Below are 25,000 nucleotides of genomic sequence, written 5' to 3' on the forward strand. Positions count from 1 at the left end.
CGTTCCACGATCAATAGCAAATTGTTTAGCACTATGCTAGTGATGGCACAGACAAGACAGCTTGACATGTGAGAGGTTCGAAAGCATCACTTGGGTCCACTTCCATGGTCCCAAGCCACTGCAGATGGCATACCAAGGACAACCAACAAGTCATCTCTCGCCAAGGAACTAAGGAAAAACATCTCGCCCGTGGAATTCACACAAACAAAGTCGGCGTGTCTCATTGATGGAATGGCACTTGTGAACAAGACAAAAAGTGAGTACAAGATGTTTGTTGACCGCCTCTCTCGTACTCTCTAAGGCTGTCAATGAAGCTTCTCAGTCCTCTTGTATTGATATTGTCTTTGACATGTACAGAAATAATTACATCAACGAAGTGGAAAGAGAAGGCAGACAATCAAGCACTGGACCTATACAGTTGAAGAACATCACAGCAAAGCACACAGTAGTCCAGTGGAAGAAATGTCTCTCAGCAACTCCAAACAAAACCACTCATTGAATTTCTTGTACAAAAGTGGAAGCAGCCAAATAAAAACAGAACAACTAAGAGGAAAGGTTCTCTACAAAACCTCTGGAGAGAACTGCTTCAAAATCACACACGAAGGAAGTGTTCTGGTCCCAGAGCTCTGCTCTTCACAAGAAGAGGCAGATACGCGACTCATTCTACATGCGGCACATGCAGCAGTTTAAGGCTTCCAGTCTATTGTACTCGTTGCTGATGACACTGATGTGTTTCTGCTCCTACTGGCCTTCAAGGAAGACACAAGTGCATCTCTGTATCTGAAATGTGGATCCCAAGCAAAGTGACGTTACATGGACGTAAAAAAGATCGCATCTGTGCTAGGATAGTCTCTCTGTAAAGCGTTAATAGGAATGCATGCGTTCACTGGATGTGATGGTGTCGGCACACGAGCTGGACATCGCAAGATTGCTTCCTTGAACATACTGAAGAAAAACTCTGACCTTCGGTGCATGCTCACAGACATCGGATAAAAGACTGGACAGTATCTCCGTCACTCCTCGAGAGGTTGGAGGCTTTTACCTGCCGACTATATGCTACCAAGTCCAGTGTGAAGAATGTAAATGAGCTGCGTTATCGCTTGTTCACCAGCAAAAATGGCCAAGTTGATCCTCACCAGTTGCCACCTTGTGCAGATGCCCTCCACAAGAACATCCTTCGAGCAAATGAACAAACTTTCATGTGGAGAAGGAGCCTTGAAGGCAGACCGAACATCCCATCACTAAATGGTCACGGTTGGAAATATGAAGAACATGATGGCAAGCAGAACTTTAAATTGACTGAGACAGTTCACCAGCTCCAGAAGCCGAAATAGAACTCCTTGCTTGTGACTGTTCCAGATCATGCCGACTGCCAGGGTGCACCTGTTTGATGAATATCCTCAGGTGCTCTGAGTTCTGCAAACGAAAGACATGTGACAACCAGCCATCTGAGGAGGGAGAGGACACGGTTGTGCACGATGATGCTGATGATGTGGATGAACTTGATCTTAATTAATTATTCTTCTGCAATTGATGATGCTAATGATTTCCATGATTATGTTCATTTATTTTGATGAAAAGTCAAGTTATTTTCATTTTGATGATGATGATGATTAGTGTAATGTATGGTGGCTGTAAATGCAAAATAAACTGTTTGCAAGAGCTTCCATATGATCTTCTGATGCCTAGTATGTCTGTACAACATATACATATTGTTAAAAATCGAACCAATCGGTGAAAGCTACTACTTACAGACTGCTACCAGGCAGAATAGCAGAGCTTTCATATGGTACCCATGAACCTTGGCCACTCTGAGTAGTTCCGGTCACTCAATTTTGGGGCCGTACCTGACGGACGAAGTCTTTATGACTACTGCAGAAACTCCCGTCCATCATACAACTGAAGTGGTAATTGTGCCCCACCCCTCCGAGCAGGTCGGAGAAGGGGGATATTTAAATGAGCTCCAACCGACTGATCATCTGTCCATGTACTTTTGTGTATGCGATACTTCAAAAACCATTCAACATTTACCTTTCATATTGCAGATATCTAGATATTCTTCATGACATTATCTCAACCTGATGAGATCATGGTTGTGATTGGCTGAATTCTGTTGCCATGGTAACTATCTCGGTAACTTGACTTGTGTACGCGATATTTCAAAAAACCGTTCAAGATTTAGCTTTCATATTACACAGATATATTCCACATCCCACCCAAAAGGCAGGGGAGCTAAAGTATCAGCTCCTTGTTTGCATCCAATATTCCTTCTTTCTCTGATAGGATGGTGCTAAAGTTGCGCACTTACCTTTGCACGGTCTAATTTGGGTTTGATTCCTGAGCCGACTATAAATTGTCAGATTGGTGCTTCACAGGCCGGGTGTTACATCAGAAAGAAAGTGTGCTGTAATTTGGAGTGACATTAAGCGACGTGCCCATTTACTACCATTAAATGATGGACAAGTCCCTATGGTTCGTTTCACAGAGTATCGTCAAGTTATTTCCAGATCCCTGGCCAAATTCCAACCCCAACTACCACTGTGAAGGCAAAGACAAACCACATGGGTTAATCTCTTTGATGAGACTGCTTTGGCAGCACTGAATCTGTCTTCAGACAGAACAGCAGAGAGTTTTTCTCTGTCTCTTTGCTTGTTGTCCGAACTGTAATCTCTTGATTTTTTTTCTAATACTGTGTTCCTTCGTAATGCCACTCATGTGAAAAACTTCTTCTACATCCCATGTAAAATACAAAAGCAAATTGTAAGCTTGTCCTTTGTTGAACTTAGTTGATTTGATGTACGTTATAACCACAGACTGGCTGGTCGATCGGAGACATTGCAACATCAAATGGCAGACAGCAATCGTAAAAATCCGAGAGAAGATCAGCAATGCCATCCAGGACATGCCCGAACACGACGAGATCAGGGAGCTGCTGGCTGATTCTCGTAAGACTCACTTGCCTGTTTTGTTACATAGGGATCCGGAACTGAACTGGAAAATATCATTGCATTGGAACACTGTCCCACCCCCCCCCCACCCCTTCCTTAGATATTCATTATTTCCACTGCCTCAAAATTGTAGAAATACTAAAAGCAACAGAAGCATCAACAAAGAACATATTTGGGAGGTATTCATCGCAACGCATGAAGGTAAAAACAAACATAAATCTACATGCTAAGGTGTCTGCACTGATAAACTATAAATTCAACGAATCTCAATGTGCATCAATAGGTTTCAAACAGGTTTCATTATCAGTTTGTAATAATGACGTTTTAAAAAAATTTCTACTTACGTTATATTTCAAGTGAACCAAGCCTGTTTTCTCTGTGACAAAGTATGATGAAATCATTTTCTTTTTATTTTTAGGATTGGCAAGAAATTGTTTCCTTGTATGAGAAAGACAATGCGTATTTGGGTAAGTCTCCATTTTTGAGCATGACATATTAAAAAGTGCATTCGCTATATGACATCGGCAGCTTCGAAGGGAGGAGGCAAAGGGGTGGATAAAATGTCCAACTGACAAATTTGAGTAAGCTACTTCTAATAGACCTTATCTGTTCGGACCTTTTCTCAAGAACTTAAAAACAATGTCAGAAATAATTGGTAGTCCATACACCTGATTAATGTGCACATGAATATATATATATATATATATATATATATATATATATATATATATTATATGTATATTACATGCATACATACACATGGAAAATTCGTGTAAAAGTCCGTCAAAAATGACGGGTTGGAATGATTTTATTCGAAATATTCAGACTGGAAGATATGATGTTTTGTAGGAAGAAAAAGTGTTACTTTAAAACATGACATGTACAAATGCTATCCTATTTTCATTTTCTGGGACCTTTCATTTTGAGGATACAGTCTCGTGAGCATGCCAAAGCCCGAAGCCTCGGCCTAGCGTCAGGTGTGCTTGTATCTTATTTATTAGACATCGCACATATGTAAATGAACACTTGTTTTACTCTGTGCACGTTACACATCAAGTGTCGTGAATTTCACCTCCCTGTGCCTTGTATTTTTTATTACATATATTTTGTAATGCTTCTGTACACCACCATTGAGGCCGGGTTGGAAGTCACCGTCTACATTTCCAATCGAAGAGACGGAATTACTCTTTAATGGAAAATGTTTTTTGAGTTTATTTATCCTGAAAAACAGATCGTCGTGAACACACAGTCATTTTAAAAGGTTGTCCTTTAAAACCCTTCTTAAATCGTCCATTTGAAGGGGGACAAACATCACACAAACACACCTTGTGTTCTATGTTGGAGATACCTTTTTTTTCAGGATGTACTCGCCTTGTTGTGGAAGTGTTGACAAATTCACATTATTTAAACACTGTTGGGAATCCATTGAGTGTATACGCCAGTTTGGCGTCGTAAAATAATAGGGATGCAAAATAAAGATCACATCGTGTTTTCTTTTTGTGTCTATGCCATGGGTTGTTATTCAGCGGAGCTGGCCAGCTTGCTGACTCGGAATGTGTCCTATGAGGTTCCATCCTTGCGGAAGCAGATCAGTCGTGGACAGCAACTGCAGCAGGAGATCGAGCGTCGTGTGGCAGAGAGTGGTGTACTTTCTACGGAACACCAGGCCAGTTATCATGCTGCCTGCAAGAGTCTGGGAATCGTGGTAATTGTTTCCACATCTCCTGATCAGTTGAGACTTTGTTGTTTTACATATTTCCCTTTTTGGTCTGCACTGCAGAAGCAACCTTTCCAAGGTTAATTATCAAGTATGAAAATGTTCCTGTCCAGTCATAGGATGTCTCCATGTCTCCTGGAATCATCATCATCATCATCATCATCACCTCAATAATAACAAAAAGAGTAAATAGAGATTTCAGACCCTCATCAGGACTTGTTTTGTGTGCTGGTGTGTTTAGTAATTAACACATTCCAATGCATCATTAGTACGAAATTCAGACATTCATTTTCCAATTGTACTTATTTAAGACATACTTGCATTCCAATGGTACATAATTAATAGATGTACTCACATTTCAATCGTACGGAATTTGTAGATTTGTTCACATTCCATCCATCCATCCATTGGAACCATACTCTGCGCAGAGCGTTGGTGCTGCCGAAGCGGTTTCCTTGGCTATTGGGCACAATCCTGGACGGGTCGCCACTCCGACACAGGATACCAGTAAGCTGGCACTCATTTTGCCAACCTCGGAAGGATGACAGGCAGAGTCAACCCCACCTGGTGTTATTTCAACAGCAGGACAGGGGCTCAAACTCAAGACCCTATGATCCAAAAAGGGGAACCCAAACACTATTTTTTTTTCTTCTGAAAACCATTGAAAAAAATCATTAATCACAGTCTAATTTGAAGGGGAAAAAAAGATTTTTTTTTTTTTGTTACCAATCACAAAGTGCCTAAAACAAAAAGCCCTAAAGTGTCCATTTTCAATTTTCGCTAGTGACGTCACACCTTAATCCAAATGGAGGTTTTTTTCGAGCTTGGATTCCGATACTGATTCCGCAGTCATTAGCAACTCTGAAGGTTCTCAAAACGTTGAAACTGAGCAGTGGGATTTTGAAGAAACTGTTGGAGCCAAAATTAGCGATGGAAACGCTTTCGGGGGAATTGTGGAGCTTTATCGTTTTCAGCCTGTGCGAGCGATTTAGACGAAGATGGTGACAACGGAGGTGTTGGTGAAGATGAAAATACTGGTCGCATGTTTACTACAGATTGTTAAGTTTTGTTTTTCCGTTCAATCGATAATTTATAAAAGATTTTATATTTATAAATTGGTTATACTAGAAGCACCAGCTCCCTACGGGAGCCGTCAAGGGGGTCATGTTATTATATTTATTCCTATTTTACTCCAAGGGGTCCCAGGATTACACACCCAAAAAATGGTTGCGATCGGTTCAGCCGTTTTTGCGGTACCTGGGAACAGACGGACGGACAGACGGTGAATTATAGTAAGATTACTCCAGGCGAAACATGGCACGGCATGGACACGCCACAACACGGCATGGACACTGCCCAGGCACACTTGAACTCTGCAGACAAAATTGGTGATGAATACTTTGTCCCACTGTTGCAGATTGACCAGGAGTCTTGTACGTGACGGGATTGTCCAGTTTCATACCTTCCCGGGACGCCATCTGTCTGTGATCGTGTCGTGTCTGTGCTGTGCTGTGTCATGCCGTGTCGATGTCCTGCCCGAGTGGAAGGGGTCGTGGTGCTAGAGTGCAGGGGAGGTATTGGGTATTGTGGGGGTGATGGTTGATTGGGGATTGTGGAGGAAGGGTGTGGGGTGGTGGTGGGTATTGTTAGGGTGATGGTTGATGGGGAATTGTGGGCGGGGGTTGGGGACCCTGAAAATGTTGGCATCCTCGGCCAAACCCTCTTCGAGGAGTAGATGATGATACATACATACTTTCTCTGCACTATATATAGATGGTGGTTCAAATGATTTGTAGAAATTTGTGTTGATAATAGATAATTATTTTCAGGTGCTTTTATAGTAACTGCCTTGCAATAGTAACAGGTGTTCGATTCACCGCTCAAATTCCCCGTGTCTATGCACCGGTAGCTGGGTCGAGATGGTCTTGGTTTTGAGCGACGGCTGTTTTTTTTCCACTTATTGGTGGGGCTGGCATTCTCTCTCACTTGTGGTGGAGAACCACAAGATCTAGTCATCTCTGTTGTTTCATAACGTGCTCCATAAAATGTTCCGAGCATAACAGTGAACATTTTCTCGGCCCGATCCACACTTTGGTATTTCGGAGAAACCTCGTCCAAATTTCTGGCAAACTTAGGGTTTAAGCGACCATTGGTGTAGCATTAAAATATCTTGGTTTTTATTACTGCAACCACCACGGACACATCAACTCGGCATATTTGTGGAAAAAAAAAATCGAAAATTATTCGCCGTTTCAGTTAAACCGTACCACAATATAACCCGGAGACAGTACGAGTCCGGTGATCGACTTCCAGGTGTGATGTCATGGCTCGGCATGAAGAAGAAGATTTTCAGTTAATCGCAAAATTGGCCACTTTGTAAACCGGAATTCGGAAAAACACATCATCTCTATTTTGTAGGGTATCAAGGGAGAGATGAGCATCGACACGTGGTCTTAGTGTTTGGGTTGCCCTTTAAGCCAGCCACCTTAACCGTGAAGCCAACACCAGGCTTCTTACCTCTGCCACCGAAGGTGAAGGAGGTCATGTTTTCACCCCTCTCTGTCTATTTGTTTGTCTCAAAATGTTGTGGACGGATCCAGATTAAATTTGGTTGGCAGGTTGGGTACGTGACACGGACGAACTGATTAGATTTTGGTGAAGATCCACATCTGATCATTTTTTCAGCGATTCTTCAACATTGAGAGAACGGGCCCTAAAATGATATGTATCACGATATCTCAAAAAGTTGGACAGATTCGGACGAAACTTGGTGGCCAGGTTCGGTGTGTGGCAAGGACGAATTGATTCGATTTTTGGTGAAAATCCGAATCCGGATCTGGATACGAGAATTATTTAATTTTTCAAGTGATTCTTCACCGTTGAGAGATACTGTGGGGCCAAAAACAATATATAGCACACTATTTCAAAAATGTATTGGGCCAGATATATCCTCGTGGATCAGACATGATGTGAAGGAGGTACGCGCTCTACCGAGTGCCCTTCTAGTTAGTAGATGTACTTGTGTTCAAATTGTACGTAGTTAAGACATAATACGTAATTCAGACGTCCTCGCATTCCAATGGTATATAATTAGGGGACGTGCTCCTGTTCCAACGGTACATAATGACACACATTTCAAGAGTACGTAATTAATAGAAACACTCGTGTTCCATTGCTACGTAATCAAGACGTAGCGCTCGCATTTCATTAGTATGCAATTAATAGACACTCACGTTGTGTATGTGTGTGTGTGTGTGTGTGTGTGTGTGTGTGGACAAACAAACAGGCACAAATGTAATACCTTCTCCTCTTGTGAGAGTAATCTAATTAGAGTTGCTGCAACTGTCAAGGTTTCTAAGCAGTAACACCGAGAGTTGGAAGAAGGAACTATCAGACATCTTAAAATTGTCTCATGGTCCCGACCCTCATTAACCATCTCTGACCCAATGACCCAAATAGCCAATCCTCTTATTGCAGATCACTCTACTTTCTCCATCTCCCCCTTTCTTTTTTTTTTCTTTTTTTTTCTCCTTTATTTATATTCAACTATGTCTCCACTGTCACTGCGTTTTATTTTTTTATCCTCTCCATCCCTTCACTCTTCCATGAGCTTCGATTTTTGTATTTACAAAACAACAATTTGTTTTCTTCTAATTCTAACTCGCTGATCTTGTCAGGATCCCCACTTTTTTCAAAATGAACAAGGGGGGGGGGTATTGTAATCAGCTCTGTCTGTCCATCCGTCACGCTAACGGTTGGTAGTTATGATCACCACATGGTGTGAAGGTGCAATGGTGATATTATTTTTGGCCCCATCCCCTGTAGCGGGGTCAAAAGGTCAAATACTAAAAAAAAATGCAATTTCTGGGAAATCTTTCAACAATTAAAAAATTAAACTGCAGATGCAATCAATATTGGGAGATGCATAAAATATGTTACTTTTCTATTTTTTGGATTTCCCCATGGTCCATGCCCCATTGGGTGACGACTTGGGTCCCAGGGGTCAAAATGGAAAAGAAATTTTTTAATCAAAATTCAATATTGGGTCATTCCTGGTGGAACGTTATGCAATTTTGCTTCAGGTGGGAAGTAGGGTTGGGGGGGGGGGGATTTGCGATGGTACACCATCGACTTTGCTCTCGTTTCTAATTATTGTTCAATGAAGGGACAGCTGGTTCACATGAATGTAATAATTTCATTTTCTTTCTTTATGGTGACAAATATTCACGAGCAGAAGGCCGCGATATTAAAATCCCGTGATGTTAAAAAATAAATTAAAAAAAGGAAGCCTTTTAGTCTCACGCTGGTTGAAAGCTCAAGAAATGAAAGGTTATATATTTAACAGGAAAGAAAACAAAAATTTGGGGGGGGGGTGGGGAGGGGGAAGATGGAAGTAGCAATTGGTTGCCTATACGCCGCCTGTGTTCATTTTTTTTTGTCCCATTGAAAAACTAATTTTCTCGGACGTTTGGATTAATTTGAAGCAATTTTTACTTATTTATTTATTTTTTTCTCCCTGAGGAGTGTTTCCGTGTTTCAGGGTGGGTCAAACGGACAGCATGAGCCGATCATATACTGTAAACATAGATTACTGAATTAAATCACCGAGTTCCTTTTTAATCAGTCATATTGCTGATCTGCTTCTCGAATCGCATCGTCGTCTGTCAGGAACAAACACGGAATAGACACAAACAAGCATGAACCGGTCAAAATACCATCACGTACAACATGAACCTCTCATGTCCAATAACGGGGAATGCAAGTATCGACATCAAGAGTAAAAAAAATGTAGGGGGGGGGGGGGGAAAAGAGAGTGTAATCATAGATTGGTTTGGTTTTCATCTCCCATCCATAACTCTGAGGCTGTGGATGAGAGATCAAGTTACTATTGTACGATCATTGCTGAGACCTTTTGCTAATGTTGCTCAGGCAGCTCGTGGCTCTTTTCATGACCTACGTCATCATGGTCATGCACGTTCCTTTCTCCTTCAGTCGATTGTGGTATTGCCTTGCATTCTCTCCGCATCCCCCCCCCCCTTCCCCATCTGTAGTGTCCAGTCTGTGCTCGAGGTCATGCTGACCATCTTACATGGAACGCTTGGCTTTTTATCGCCCTACAGGGAGATGACATCAAGGAAGAATTGCTTTCTCTAGTGAGGGATTTGCCGACTCTCCTTAATAAAATTGCGGAAGACAGCAAAAGCCTCCAAAAAGCTGTCGAGTTTTACCAGTCCTTCGCAGAATTTGTTTGTACAAAGTGCGTTTCCTCAAAGGCTTGGCACCAATTCACCCACTTCACGCTTGCATGACGTACACACGTATATTTCGAATACACTTTGCTGAAAAGCCACAAAATGTGTGTGCACGCGCTGCGAGCAATTTTTATTTCCCCACCAGGCATCTGGAGCCAGAACTGAAAATGCTTCGATACATTCAAACGAAGGGAAACACGACCGTGTACGAATGGAGAACTGGAATCGAACCATCATCCAGAGAACAAGCACAGCCAGAGCATTTGGTGAAGAATGACGATACAGAAGAGGTGGTAAATGTGTTCTTCATTTCAAATCATTTTTCCTGGCATGTTGATTTTGAATGAATCAACCATAGAGATCCTTCATATGGTTTCCTTCGTCGTCTCTATATGAAGGCATCATTACACTTGGTTAACTTATTGATGGCGAGGAATACCAGTTGTTGTCAGTTGATAAATCTGACCCTCGCCTTGACATTTCACAAAGGTTATGCTAACTACCACGGGAAGCGAAGTGAAGGGCGAGCACCTGAAACCTCAGAAACATCAGCTTCATAGTTTCTTTACTGATGAGCTTTGAGGGTGATGCTGCAGCTGTACGTGCAATTGCACACCTCAAACACGAGAGGGCTCCACTTGTGGGGAGGGGGGGGGGGGGCGAGAGCAGAAGAATTATCTGACAGATTTTAAGTTGTACTACAAGTTGACAAAATATCTGTTAATTATAACGAGACTCAACTGGACTTGAAAATTTTCAAAACTGTTATTGCAAATCGAAGCAAACTGAACTATCAACCAGGTAAAATAATCTGAAGCAGACAGGCAATGTAAAGAAAAGGCTTTGTCAACTACTTCAAGTTAAATATGTTTCAGTAGTTCATCACAGTTAAAGTTGGAAAAAGATTCCATTTTTTTTTTTTTCCTGTATATCCCTCAACTATATATGGACAAAATGTCCCAAGGCCTCGTCAGTCAAAACGGTGACGAGACATCTTTCTTGTGCAGATTGATTGGGGGGGACCTGAACTTCCAGAAAACGTCAACTTCACTGTTACGGAACAGCCTGGGATGACTTCTGGGGTTCCCCTTGACTGGAGTGACGTTGGTGACAATGGTTCCAATGACACAGCTGGGTGGCACTTTGTGACTGCAGCAGATGCACAGGAACCTGGACAGGTTTGTTTTGTCTATTCTCAAGGTTGTAACATAAATTCCTGTAAATTCTCATTGAAATGAAAGGTATAGATAAATGAGACGATTTTGTGTATCAATTTTTAAGATAAATACAGAAATTGTTTTTTTAGAAGTCCTACTTTAAAAAATTGCATTTGGCAGTTTAATGTTAGTGTTTTTTTTTTTTACTCTTACAGAGTGCTGATGAAGTTGGCGGCACTATTGACTGGGGAGACGACGGCACAGAGATGCCGCGGATTGAAATGATCAGTTCTGGAGTGGAATGTGCGTTTTATATTCTCATGCCGTCTTCTTTAATCGCAGCACATGGTTGCAGTTTCCTTTTCTTAAAACATAAAAATCCCATTCCAGGTGAACATATTGCAAGAGGAGAAGAGGCCTTGCTGATGCTGGAAAATCCAGAAACAAGAGACCAGTTCATTGATGACTTGGTGGAAGTGAGAAAACAAATGAGCAAAATTGCCTTGTTTGTTGCTTATCCTCTTCATGACATTCGATGCATCATGCCGCTGAGGCAGTTTCATTGGCTCGAGGTTACAATCCTGGACGGGTCGCCACTCCGACACAGTTTACTCGACTGAGAGGGCAGGATAGCTCTCACTCTTTGCGAAGGACACCAAGGAATTTTTAACGTCCACCAACTCATGCTAGCAAACGGGACCCCCAGTCCAGATTGCATTTCACTGATATAAACAAACGCCGTCTTTTGACCTTTTGCGACCAAAAAAAAAACCCCCCCCATATCGTTGCCAAATACTTTTCTAACATGTAAGACCATGAAATACCTGCACTTAGGTGGATGCTACTTCATCAAAATCTTGACCTGTTGAACATGCAGCATCTGGTCGCTATAAATGATTACAGTGCAGGTATTTAACACATCTTGTAAAGCAACATTTCTGTCCGATTTTTGTTGGTCTTGGTTCATAAACAGATTTTTTTTACCTCCAACACCAAAGGTGAAGGAGGTTTTGTTTTCACCCCTTTCTGTCTGTCTGTTTGTGTGCAGGATATCTCAAAAAGTTGCGCACAGATCCCGATGAAATTTTATGGGCATCTTGGATGTGTGACACAGAAGAACTGATTCGATTTTGGTGACGATCCGGATCCGACTACTAGAATTTTTTTTGTGATTCTTCATCACTGAGAGAAAGGGCCAAAAACGAGAAATAGCACGATATCTCAAAACGTTGTGGACGGATTTGGATGAAACTTCGTGGACAGGTTGGGTGTTTGACCACGACAAATTGATTCGACTTGGTTGAAGATTCGAATCTGGATCCGATTTCTAGAATTTTTAAAGTGAATCGTCCCCATTGAGAGATGGGGCTCAAAAACGATGTACAGCATGATATTTCAAAATATATTGGGCCAGATATGTTGTCGTGGATGAGGAATTACGGGGCGGAGGTATGCGCTCTTCCGAGTGCCCTTCCAGTTTAAAAAGTTTTCACTCAACCACTCTTGGAAAAAGGTCTATTTGGTCAAATCTGCTTTTTAGTGACCATTGTTGATATAACTATGGAGGTCTTATGTTTCCTCCTCCTCCCCAGCTTGAAGCTTTTCTACTGCAACGTCTTATAGACATGGAGGAAGAGACAGACGTGCTGGCCATCAGGCAGCTTCAGTCAGCACCAGCTGAGCTCCAGACACTGACGAGTGAGGCAGTGCGCTCAATGCTCAGCGCAGTGCGCAGTCTGCTTGCTTGCTTTACAGATGTACAGACCCAGCAACTCTTCCTCATTCTCGCATCCCCACGGTGAGAGTGGTGGGGCTGCATGTTGCAATAGCTGGAGAAGTGAAAAATGCTCTCGTACCAGACGAGGTCCAAGAAAGACAAAACCCAGCTATGAATAACCTTTGTTTTAAATTTGAGAACAACTTACTAGTTTAATTAATGTTTAATCAAATCCCATCTTTCACAAGTTTCCTCTCCTGGACACATGTTCCTCGATCATGTAAGAATCACTCAATCGATAATTCATCATCGTGTACACGTTGTGGACATTATTTCACAGCTACGTGGAACGGGTAGCAGAACGTTTGCAGCAAAAGCTGAAGCAGGCCAGGACTGCAGCAAAGAGGCAGCAGGACTTGCTTCAGCAGCAGGAGGATGTTGTGAAAGAAACAACCATGCTGAAACCAAGACTGGAGAAGACCTTCGATCTGAGTCGGCATCTGCAAGAATTGGTACTTTAAAGTGTAAATAATGAATTGTAAAGAGAGACCGATGCAATGTAATATTTTGATAGCCATGTATACATGGCCCACAGGCACGTGTTGAGGTAGAACGCTTACATTTGTGCTGTCTAGTCCGAGTTCAATCCCAAGTTTTGTTGTAAACTCTCGCATTGATGCTTCACAGGCAGGGCATTGCATCAGTGTGCCATCCCTCAGATGTAAGCCAAGCTGGACGTCTCATCTGCTGGCACTAGCTTGTGGACAACAGATCCCACGGTGTCTTTCATGAAGAGTAGGCGCACTATTGCCGGCACCTGAATAAATTTGAAATATGGCTGTGATTACCGCTGGGAAGGCTATGGGAGCTGGTTTGAGGCAGAGCAAAAAAAATCCCCCAAAAACCACACACACACACACACACGTTGAAATTTACTCTATGCCTCAACACTCATCGCAACTGCTCTAAATGAAGCCCAACGGGGTGCTAGGGAGAGTATTTAATATATATATATATATATATATATATATATATATATATATATATATATATATATATATATATATATATATATATATATATATATATATATATATATATATATATATATATATATATAATTCTTCCAGTTATGAATCGGAATCATCCATTTCAGTACAAGTAGTATTCATGCTGAAGGTAGTGAAAAAAATTGCATGTACTGTATATACAAATACAAAGCAGAATAATAGGTGGATGTAAGCAAGGGATTGACTGAGAAGAGGACAGAGAAGAGGAGTGGGAAAAGCAGGTTGCAAGTAAGAGAGCTTGGGTAGCAGAGGGGTAATGGGGATAGAAAAGATCATGGGTGGAGATAGATGGAAGACAGCATGAGATGTTGGTGGATTTCTAGACTTAGGAGCCCTGGTGAGAAGAGTACGATTGAACCACCTCGATAATGTGGTCCCAGAAGCAGGAGAAAGGGAAAAAAAAAAGTTGCGGATGTGAGCAACAAGTCCAGATTTTGCAACTTTTAACAAGGAGAGGATTGCTGGAAGAATACAGTACATGCATTCTTGAAGAACTGGGGAGGAGCGGAGTGTTGAAAGAGCAGAGGGAGCAATAGCAGAATAAACGTGGACGAAACTACAAGCTAACAACCTGTCTGTGCAATTTGAGCCTCTTTGTGGGAGAGGACAATGATGTTGCGAGTTTCGGATTCCACAGCATCGAGGAGAGACGCGTAAGAAGTGGGGGGTGCAAATCTATAGGGGAGGACAGTATGCCATTGACTTCTGGACAAAGGCATTGCAATTCAGAAGTTCAGATTTACAAGGAACGTATTTGGCATGATGCCTAGTCTGCAGCTGGGCTTCGAGGCCATATTGGATACATGGTTTGCACAGGAAAGGTCGTGACCGATTATGAGGCTCAGAATCGAAAGGGACATCGTCTTAATGAGACTACTTTTTGAGATGCGGGATAAGTGCATGAGGTTTGCCCTGTTTGAATGACATTCCATTTGTCAGACAACCATCTGAGCCTTTTCCGGTGAGCAGAGAAGGAAGCATCTGCTGCCATCCTGTCATTGCATCGATGTGGGTACAGTTTGGCATCGTGGAGACGTCTGCAAAGAGGATTATCCAGGGAATTATCCAGGGTCATTCAAGTGTCTGACGAACAAGACGCTACCTTGAGAAACTCCAGCTTCCACTGGGAGAGATGATAGGATTCCTTTTAAGGCTTTGCATTGAATGCATGAGGGGAGGAAAGTCAGGAATTAAGGAGGCTTTGGATGCGATCAGCAGAAAGTTGAGCAACTAGAGCCGATTTCTTATAAATAAATGGATCTTGTGACTCACCTAAATGAAGAGAAAAAAAAAACAAAACTCGCAGACTTCATTGGATGCTTGAATGGGCTGTTCTGATGCGAAGTAAAAAGGAAGTGCTTGAAGTCATGGAATTGTGACTGCATGCAAGAAAAAGTCGAAGTAGTTTTGACCGCATTGAATCTGGTGTGTATTGTGTGACTTATTGACTAAATGGTGCATGTGGCCAGATTTTACTGGAGAATTTGTTTCTTGCTGACCGAATGAGATTACATATTCTTTCATCAGGATCTTACGTGTGAGGTGATGAGAATGCAATATAGATGGAAAATTCCGTTCATCATTTTCTGCCAGTTGCAAGATGTTTCGTAGGAGGACTTGATGGGAAATGTCAGCAAGACACACTGGTGGTGGTTTCTCCATTGGTGCATTCTCATGTCAGAATCACAAGATAGGTTGGGGAAAAAGATATGCCATACTGCTCTGTGGAAGGTTCTGTGGTCTGAGCTTAGGAACCATGCCAGTGTGGCCAGTCTGCACCCACGGACTGGATGGTGCTGAAAGAGGACATCTCACGTCTGCTGTTTTGCTACAACAACCCACACAGTAATATGAACAGCTGACTCAGGACTGGCTGCAGGAAGTAGACTTGGTTAACATTGAGAGCTGAATTCCGAGCTAGGTGTCTATGGAGAGTCTGAGACATCCAGGTGCCACCACATGTAGGCAGGGCTCCAAGCCGGTGAACCCGGAATGGCATTCTTTTGAAATAGTGTTGCAAGTGTAGGTTTTCCCCACTATCACTGCCTTGCGAGACAGCAGGTCGACATCTGTGGGGGAGGCACCACTGGAATGAGAACTTTGCTATGTTTAGCCAGGAGCATGAGCTTCACCTCAAACCCCTTCCTCACACAAGGCCAGTTGGTTAAAAACTTTGCAGACCACCAGTTTGATTTTGGTGAGAGAGATAACTGAATATCATTGGTTTCATTTATCAATAATTTGTATTTAAATGGGATGTGTGTGTGTATATATATATATATACACACACACACAGTTAAGCTAAATTCTTGATGAATTTTATTGGAGTGAAGGATTTATAATACAGGAAAGTCAATTGTACATTTGAGATTGTGCCAAGACTCCAACTCATGACAATATTTCATGGTCCAAAACACTCTTCATTTTGGGACTTCGGTTTAAGTAGTCACCACCAAATGGCTCATGGTCAATCATGCTCTGAGTTATGGAGTCGCTTTTATCGTGCTTTTCGTTTCATCTACAAACCATAACCAGCAAGGCAAGGCCAGTCTCCTTTGGAAATGTATAAAAGAAGACCGATTGGATGAGTTGAGAACCCATACCAAGATGAATTTTTGTAACTTATGTCTGAGTGCTCATTGAAGCAGAATCACTCCCATTGTGCTACCACCGTGCAATACAGTGGAAAAACAAAGAATTTTGGGAGCAGGGGGTTTGGAATGGGGGAGTGGCTTTCAAAAAAACAAACTAACAAACATCAAAATGGCTAAATACAACTTGAATTCTTCTACAATTGCATCGACAACCGGGCTGTCGTAATTCACATTAAATGGAACAGCTTTGATGTGACAACCCTTCCAAGTTTCTGAAGTAAAGCACTTGTGAGAGTTAAAAATGAGTTTGAGGAGTAAAATGATTATTTTTGTTGTTTAACAGTGAAAGGTGGGATGTTGTAACCGCTATTACGAACATGATATTTTGTTCACACCTTCCAGATCGAAGCTGACATTTCCAAACGTTACAACAACCGTACTGTCAACCTTATGGGAACGATGGCGTGAAGAAGACACAAAGGCTTCTATAAAGGACTTTTATTTACAACATCCGATAAATCTTCGTTCTAAAGAACCTCATGCAGATTGCACGTCCTGTACTACTATTAAATACAGAGCAGTGGGTTAAACCAATGTTGATTATTTACAATAAACTGATGTAGTGATGTGTACATTTAGTGCGTTTTTCCTGTTGGTGTTTGGCTTCCATGAATGACTGCAAGTGGAAAAAACACCCAGCTTTGTGGGGGGGGGGGGGGGATAAAATGCTAACACAAACGATTTGACAGTTTAAAAATTGGTCACTTTATATATATTTATATATATATATATATTCATTTACTTTTAGGGTATATTATATACCATGATAGCCTATAAAAGTTGTCACAATTTGAGATATGTGGCCAATGGCCACTTGTAGCAGATTCTAGATATTTAAGTTAATAGATTCTTTTTCTTTTGAGCAAAACTTCTTTACCTGCCCCCAAACCCCACCCCTCCCAAAAACACCCAGAATGCAGTTTTAAAAACATGCACTTAAGAGTCCGATGCACTGATGAAAGCGAGGAATAAACTCGAGGCGTGAAGATTACAGAATGTCTTCCGGCAACACATATTGCAAAAGGTCATGACGGAAGCTTCTGTAAACCAGTCATAGAAGGCCAGCGGACAAAATGCAAGGTGTGTACCGTAAGGCCTGCGTGTGACGTGGAACAAATAAACTTGCATAAGTTGGACGCCATTGCTAATAAACGAGTGAAAGCTACGTCCGTGTGAAATACATTATACGTATCACCTTGTCCCTGTTCTCCACAAAAATGGCCAGTCTCAGATGTGCATTAAAAGGCTGTACATTAAGGCTAGCACTTGTCAGTCAACATCTCACTGCCCTGGAATGGTGGCAATGATGGACGCCATGGGAAAGACATTGGGGGCAGTGACGATGGCTTACAGGTCAACAGCTTTTATATGAGTTACTAAGCCAGATTCGGACATAATTGGAGTTTGTGATTTTGTTGCAGGAGGAAAAAAAAAAAAGTACACTGTGGAGGTCCTTTGAGCTTTGGTGTACTCCCAAAGAGTTTGTGGGGGTTTCATGCCCTCTGCTGGCAATATTGCTGACATGAGTTGTCTGCAAAATGACAAGGTCCATTGTTTTTTGTTTTGATGTTACCTTTTCATGATGAAGCTCTTGAAACAGATATGCTTTAGTTGAAGAGGCATGCTTTGCCAAGGGAAGTGGAGCCTGAATTACTTCAAAAGGTACACGTCTTATATAAGTGGGAGATGAAGATGGACAGACAGACAGACAGAGACAAAGAAATCCACAAAACTTTTGATCTTGTACAGTAAATGGCTATTGGTTAAGCTCATGGAGCTGAAATGAATCTAATACAAGATTCATTGCAAGTGACTGAAGAATCACTCTGTTTAAGAAATGGAGTTGAAGCTGGCCTTGGTTAATGTCTGAAATTACTACTTGCTTTCATCCACTTGCGTCGGCACCCATTTGTTTTTCAATGGCTGACCGCTGGAAGAGTATCGGAGCAAGACGGCATTTGAAGGTCAGGTGCATAACGTTATCTGAAGGCTTCCACAGCAAGGAGAGGAAGGGGCGGAGGAGGGATCCTGCCGGTTGTCTGTGGTCTGTCAGCTGTTCGCAGACTGTGATCGGACTTGCACGGCCAGCGGCAGAGACCGCGAAGCTGCCGGACTCATCGCAGCACCACGACCTGTTCCTGTCCGTGCATCTGCAATACCGTTGCTGGGACCTGAGGCCAGGCGGCAGGCAGACGTTGGGCTGCTTGCACTACTGTCTTCATCAGCTGCCAGGCAGAGACAGAGAGATATAACGTCAGTAGAGCACGTTTTATTCAAAATAAACAAGCTGCAAAATAGGGTTTTCTTGGGTCCTTACCAAGGTATTTAAACAGCCCAATTATTTTACAATTGGTGTTGTGACAGGATCAGTATTGTTGCATCAAGAACACAAGACCTCAAAAATGTTCACCATCATGAAGGTATTGTTACATATTCCTACAAATGGCACATCCAAAATTGATAATGACCACGACATAATGCTGTGCTGTATCCCAGTTTTTGAGGTGTCAGTTTTGCCTTATTCAACACGATCCGAAACTGCATGCTTGCTCTTGGTACGAAACAGCACACGTACAGTTAATGAGCTCTTGGTACGAATTGCGCGTGAAAATGTACAAGCAGGTTATACCGGTTGTAATGGATAACCTCTCTCAGCAATGTTTGGGGCTTGTGAAGTTAACTCAGAACTTGAAAACAATACAGCACAGCACAGCATCCTCCTTGCTCTTTCATGAGCTTCAACTTTGTTTTGAAAAAAAACAAAAAAACCGGTATTAAACCAACAAAATGTGCCAGGATAGATTTCTGCACATTTTGCCTCAAACGTGGTCGATGGAGATGAATGCAGATCTCAAAAGAAAAAAAATGTGGCAGAGAGGGAGAGTTGGATCATTGCTGAATGGCATTATGTTATCTGCTCTCATTGTCAATATGAAACTATAATTTTCAAGAAGTTTCTGATGTTAGTGTTCCTATAAGAAATAGCTGCTTACGAGAAGCAGGGCCATCTCTAAAGCTGGCTGTGCGCTTCGGCGATTCATCCATGCGAATGCCAGGATACCTGCAAGCTACAAAGTCCCCTCATGATCGAGTTTGTCGCAAAGGACTCTCCTGCCAATACCTTATTTCACCAAAACCTCACTCCATGATTATCTGAGCAACGTAAGCTTCACCCGAGGAAGCTTTTTGGTCACATAATAAATTGATTGAATAGTGCGGAATTTGAAAAAGGTTCTCCCCTTCGAGTGATTGCAAAGCCAGATATGTGGTGTCCGCATTTCTCAGCAAAACACATATGGAACTTCTACATTGCACGTTTGTGTTGCGCTGGCGACGCATCTGAAAGCATTATCTGAAGGTTAAAAATTCCTCGCTGTCTTTCGATGGAGCACCAGAATTATCACACAGCATCATTGCCAAGTTCCAAAAGGTCCCGCCCTGACCTGCAGGGGGTAACTGCATCAGCGGCACAGCCGTACTCCCTAGCAATGGGTACTACCAGCAACCACGTGCTCCATACGAGAGACGACAAAACTGTGTACAACAAGAACGGGCACTCGTAGAGCGCATACCTTCGCCGCATCCACCTTTGTATTAAGTTGTCCACAACGCATCTCAATACAAATATGCATTTCGTGACCCCCATGACCTTTGACCCACAACCGCTACCTAGGGTGACAATAGTACTATACCTTGTGTCATTTCAGAAGATGGGGAATTGAACACTGAACAATTTGGAGTTAATTTGATGTAAATCGGAAACATATTAACCGTTTTCATCATGAAAAAACGATGTTGACCTTTTTGTGACCTTGACCTTTGATCCGATCGCTCCCAAAATCTAATGGATTTGTCCTTTCATGATACCAAACAAACCCAAAACAATTAAAGCCTCTCTGCGTTTTTTTTTTTTTTGCGTTAAGTTGTCCACAACGCTTTCCGATATAAATGTGAATTTGTGTGACCCCCTTGACCTTTGACCCCCAACCGCTGCCTTGGGTGACAAAAGTACTATACCATGTGTCATATTAGAGGATGGGGAATTTAATTTTGAACATTTTGGAGTTAATTTGCTGTAAATCAAAACAAAATTGACAACTTAATCGCGAAAAAACGATTTTGACCTTTTTGTGACCTTGACCTTAACCTTTGATCCAATCACTCCCAAAATCTAATCGATTTGTCCTCTCGTGATGCCAAACACATCCACAAAATTTCATGACAATCTGCGAAGTGGTTTTTGTGTAATGTTGTCCACAACGCTTCCCAATCAAAAACTCCATTTTGGTGACCCCCTTGACCTTTGACTTCCACAGACTAATTAGGGTTGCAAACACTATACCATACGCTATATCAGTGGATCGGGATTTGAATACTGAACATTTTGGACTTTATTTGATGTAAATCGGAACAAAATTGACACTTTCATCGCAAAAAAAACGATTTTGACCTTTTTGTGACCTTGACCTTGACCTTTGATCCGATCGCTCCCAAAAGCTTCGCCTGGCGTCCTTGAGTAACTGCACATCATCTCTGAAAATTTCATGCAAATCGGTCCAGCAGTTTTTGCGCAATGTTGTCCGCACACATATTTACCAATAAATAAATACACAGGGGTCAATACAATACCTTCGTCAAACGAAGTTTGCGAAGGTAATAAAACACAATTCTAGTCCTCCATCTTTTTTTTTTTTCCACAAGAGTGAGGCTCATGGAAGAACAAGAGAAGAGCATCTCAAAGAAAAGCTGCATCGAAATGGTTTCACTAACTTACGTGGCTATCTGCACAGAGTGAGATGGTGCATGAGCCATGCAGAGTGTGAAGCATTTTCAAAGTTTTCGTCTACTTGATCATATATGATCATGATCGGGCATCAAAACATGGGATATTGAGGATCATGGAAGAGCAACAAAACAGGTTGAATAGTAACATACTGAGTGGGACAATAGGAAATAAGTGAACATGGAACAGACAAGCAGGCAAGGTTAGTGAGTGCACAAAATATCGGGTCTGAGAATCTCCAAACGTTGCATTGTGCGTCAAAAATCTGTTTACGCACAATATTTGTATGGCTTGACGTGAACAGCTGGACACATATGCACACACGTATGCACGCGCGCACACGTACACACGTACACACACACACACACACACACACACGAGGCTTCACCAAAGAAAAAAAAAATGGACGTCGGTATTCAATGTAGCAACACCAGAGCAGAAGGGTACAAGGCACAAGCAGACAGACACAACCATGAGTAGAGACAGAACAGAGGAGGCATAAGTAGACAAGAAAATATGACAAACAGGGAAAATGTGGACTAAAAAGTTCAGACCTGGACTCAAGTGGTGAGAAATACTTTTTTTTTGCAAGATAGCCTGTCACGTACTGTTTCTGCTTATTGTTCTCTAAATTTCTGTTGCCAAGTGTAAGTTAAACTGATTGTAAGGCAGGGGTGGGGCGAGGGATCCACAAAATTTGTTGGCGGTTGGTGAAGTCCATTATTGGTACGTGTGCGTCATCTGTTCATTCTCAAAGGAAAGTCATGATGTACCCTGTTCTTGCTAAGACTGCACATCTGAACCCTGTCTTCACAGAAAAGGCAAATGTCCCAAATACCTCTTTTACTGTACCCATCCAAGATCCCTTACTACGATAGAAAACTGTACTTCCACCCCACCAAGATGCAAATTTTTTTCTAACCAACATTGAAAATGCTGCTTCCACAATGCCAACAACAACAGCACTCGGTGGAACACATACTTCTGCCAGGCTGAACAGTTTACATTTTGTATCCCACTGATAGGCTGGATCCGGACCTGAACCAGTATCTACCTGGCTTGTTCTCATCACCTAACCAACTTATCCACTAAGTTTTGTCATTACTATTCCACAACTTTTTTAAACATCATGCAACATATCTTTTTTGGCCCCATTTGTCCATGGTGAAGAATCACTTAAGAAATTAAAAAAAAAAAAAAATTCTTACATCTGGATTTGGATCTCCACCAAAATCGAATTCATTTTTCCTCATCACACAACCAACCTGTCCACCAAGTTTCGTTCAAATACATCCGTAATGTTTTGAGATGTGCTACATATCATTTTTAGCCCCATCTCTCAATGGTGAAGAATCACTTTAAAAATTCTCGGATCCGGATCTTCACCAAAATCTCATCAATTAGTCCTTGGCACACACCCAAACTATCTACCAAATTTCATCCGAATCCGTTCATAACTTTTTGAGATATCTTGCTCACAGGAAAAAAAAACAGACAGACAGACAGGGGTGAAAACATCACCTCCGTTCAACTTCGGTGGCAGAGGTAACAATGGATTATGCCTTCAATCTGGAAGAAGAGGTCATCTCACAGGCATCTCACTGAACATCTTCCCAGCATTCAATACTATCAGGTACCTTGTCCTGTTTTCCAAAAGGTCAGCGAAGTGTGTGCACTCTTCCCCCTGGACTGGTTATCAGATCACTGTGCTTACAAGTAATGAGTTGCTTTGGATCACATTATCTACCATGCTCTACCTCTAGAGACACATTCCTGAAGGTAGCTTTCTGTTCTTTTTCTCAAGCAATGACCTCTCTTTGTCACTGGAAATTCCATATCATTGTGTAAATTATACAAGAGGTGGTTCTTGTTCTTGTGCAAAATTATTCCTAATAACTCTGCCAGGCTGACAGTAGCTGCAATCCTCTCTGCCGATCTCGGGTATACGGAGGCCCTCAATGTCAGACATGAGATCAGGGCAGTCTCTCTGGACATATCTCAATACAGGACATACATCAGACTTTTGAAACAGTCTGGCATCCTGCCTTACTCTCCAAACTCTGCTTCCGGCATATCCAAGGCAAACTCCACACGTGGCTTACTGAATTCCTCTACTCTCATTGCCAAAGTGTAGCACTCAATGAAATCCTTTCATCTCCTCCCCCTGTCATGATGGTGTTCTGAGCCCAGTCCAATTCCTGATCTTCATCAATGATCTCTGACTGAAAAATCTTCATATATTTGCTGATGACACCACCCTTTGCCATGACATTCCTCATCGTTCAGACAGACAGGCAGCCACCTTTTTCCTCTCTTCAGACTTTGAAAAGAAGCACAAGCTGGTCAACCACTTGGAATGTCTTTCAATCCTGACAAATCTCACTCACTATCGTTCTCCGAAAGGACCATCTGGCAAACACTCCTATCTACTTTCTTAACAATCCTCTTGAGGAAAATCAGTCATTCAAACTTCTGGGTCTCACTATCAGCCATGATCTTTCTTGGGCAAACCACATTTCAAAGTTGGCCTCAAAAGCCAGCTGCCAACTGTGCATCATCATACAAAGTCTTTCCTTGGCACACCTGAACTCCTATCCACCAACAAGGCCTTCATTCACAGCTTGATGGAGTCCTGCACTCTCATCTGGGCTGGCTCCCCTGCCTCACATCTTGGTGCCATGGAAACCAAGTCCATTAAGATTGTAATCCCCCGTGATGAAGCCGAGTCTATTGGCTGATGACATCGCCATCACAGACAGGTTGGTGGTCTCTCTGTCTTCTACTGCCTACTTTCTGGTCTTGCACCCTCTGCTTTTTTTGCCCCCCCCCCAGGTTTCTACAGAATTCAGACAGTCCACCATCAACCCACTCCTGATGAAACGACCAAAATCCAGGATCACTGCGCTCACCTCCATCAATTTATTCCTCTTTTTTTCCCCCACTTGTGGAATCAATTTCCACATCCTCTTCAATCTCATTATTCTTTCCAGATCTTCAAAACAGGTGTTCACCACCATCTCAGATTGTCCCCAATCCAAAAACGATGATCTTTTCTACCCTCATTAACCCCACCCAAATTTTCCATTTTCCCTCCTTGGAGTTTCCTTTTGTATCCATCTTGTCTACCCCAAGCATCCTCTCCTACCCCCCCCCAATTCCTTCCCATACCCATTATTTGTCCAAGTCTCCCTCTATCTTGGCCTTCAACTCTGCTGTTGATGTGCCCCCCCTTCTCCTCCTCTCTCTATTGCTGCTTCGGTGCGAGTCTCTGCTGTTCCTTTTGTGTGGTTTAGCCCGGTTTTTGGCTGTTACGTCATGATCCGTTCAGTGTAATACGAGCTTTTCCGACGAGCCTTGACGATGCATACAAAAATAGGACCACTGGACCTCTAGCTTATCTGTGCCATGGCCTAATGTTGTCATTCAAATTTGGTAGCAATCTGATGGGTCTGGGGAGGAAGGTATTTGAAGGAATTTACATGATTTTCCCAAACATTTATGAAGTCCACCATTTTGACACACTTCTGGTCACATAATTGGCATAACCTCTGCAATTTAACATCCCGACCCTGACCTAATGTTGTAACCCAAATTTGATAGCTTTCTGACTGGTGGGTCTGGAGAAGAAGATTTTAAAAGAAATTTCCTAAGTCGGCCATTTTAACCTACTTAGTCATGTGACCAGAATGAGCTTTGCAATTC

The 25,000-nt window shown here is 42.2% G+C and overlaps 2 protein-coding genes across 15 annotated transcripts in view; one reads left to right on the forward strand and one right to left on the reverse strand.

Annotated features, from left to right (window-relative positions):
* CDK5RAP3 (CDK5 regulatory subunit associated protein 3) overlaps positions 1 to 17,087 on the forward strand; it is a 33,875-nt gene extending 16,788 nt beyond the window's left edge. For 3 of the 4 annotated variants that reach the window (XM_085869916.1, XM_085869918.1, XM_085869919.1), the window contains 12 exons: positions 2,814 to 2,945; positions 3,049 to 3,149; positions 3,367 to 3,415; positions 4,475 to 4,653; positions 9,786 to 9,922; positions 10,063 to 10,210; positions 10,925 to 11,095; positions 11,290 to 11,377; positions 11,465 to 11,550; positions 12,667 to 12,872; positions 13,132 to 13,303; positions 16,858 to 17,087. In XM_085869916.1, the coding sequence (XP_085726042.1) occupies positions 2,814 to 2,945; positions 3,049 to 3,149; positions 3,367 to 3,415; positions 4,475 to 4,653; positions 9,786 to 9,922; positions 10,063 to 10,210; positions 10,925 to 11,095; positions 11,290 to 11,377; positions 11,465 to 11,550; positions 12,667 to 12,872; positions 13,132 to 13,303; positions 16,858 to 16,923 (1,535 nt within the window). In that variant the 3' untranslated portion in view covers positions 16,924 to 17,087. The remainder of the gene's footprint in view (positions 1 to 2,813; positions 2,946 to 3,048; positions 3,150 to 3,366; positions 3,416 to 4,474; positions 4,654 to 9,785; positions 9,923 to 10,062; positions 10,211 to 10,924; positions 11,096 to 11,289; positions 11,378 to 11,464; positions 11,551 to 12,666; positions 12,873 to 13,131; positions 13,304 to 16,857) is intronic. The other variant, XM_085869917.1, reaches the window with a different exon arrangement.
* Positions 16,939 to 25,000, reverse strand: part of LOC147032361 (cyclic AMP-dependent transcription factor ATF-7-like) — a 123,424-nt gene continuing 115,362 nt past the window's right edge. For all 11 annotated transcript variants that reach the window (XM_085869922.1, XM_085869924.1, XM_085869923.1 and 8 more), the window contains one exon: positions 16,939 to 18,740. In XM_085869922.1, coding sequence (XP_085726048.1) covers positions 18,565 to 18,740 — 176 coding nt within the window. In that variant the 3' untranslated portion in view covers positions 16,939 to 18,564. The remainder of the gene's footprint in view (positions 18,741 to 25,000) is intronic.

The sequence above is a fragment of the Eptatretus burgeri genome, chromosome 2 (genome assembly GCF_056783735.1).
Source record: "Eptatretus burgeri isolate ZD-2024b chromosome 2, Ebu_testis_v1, whole genome shotgun sequence".
In the NCBI taxonomy this organism is placed as follows: Eukaryota; Metazoa; Chordata; class Myxini; order Myxiniformes; family Myxinidae; genus Eptatretus; species Eptatretus burgeri.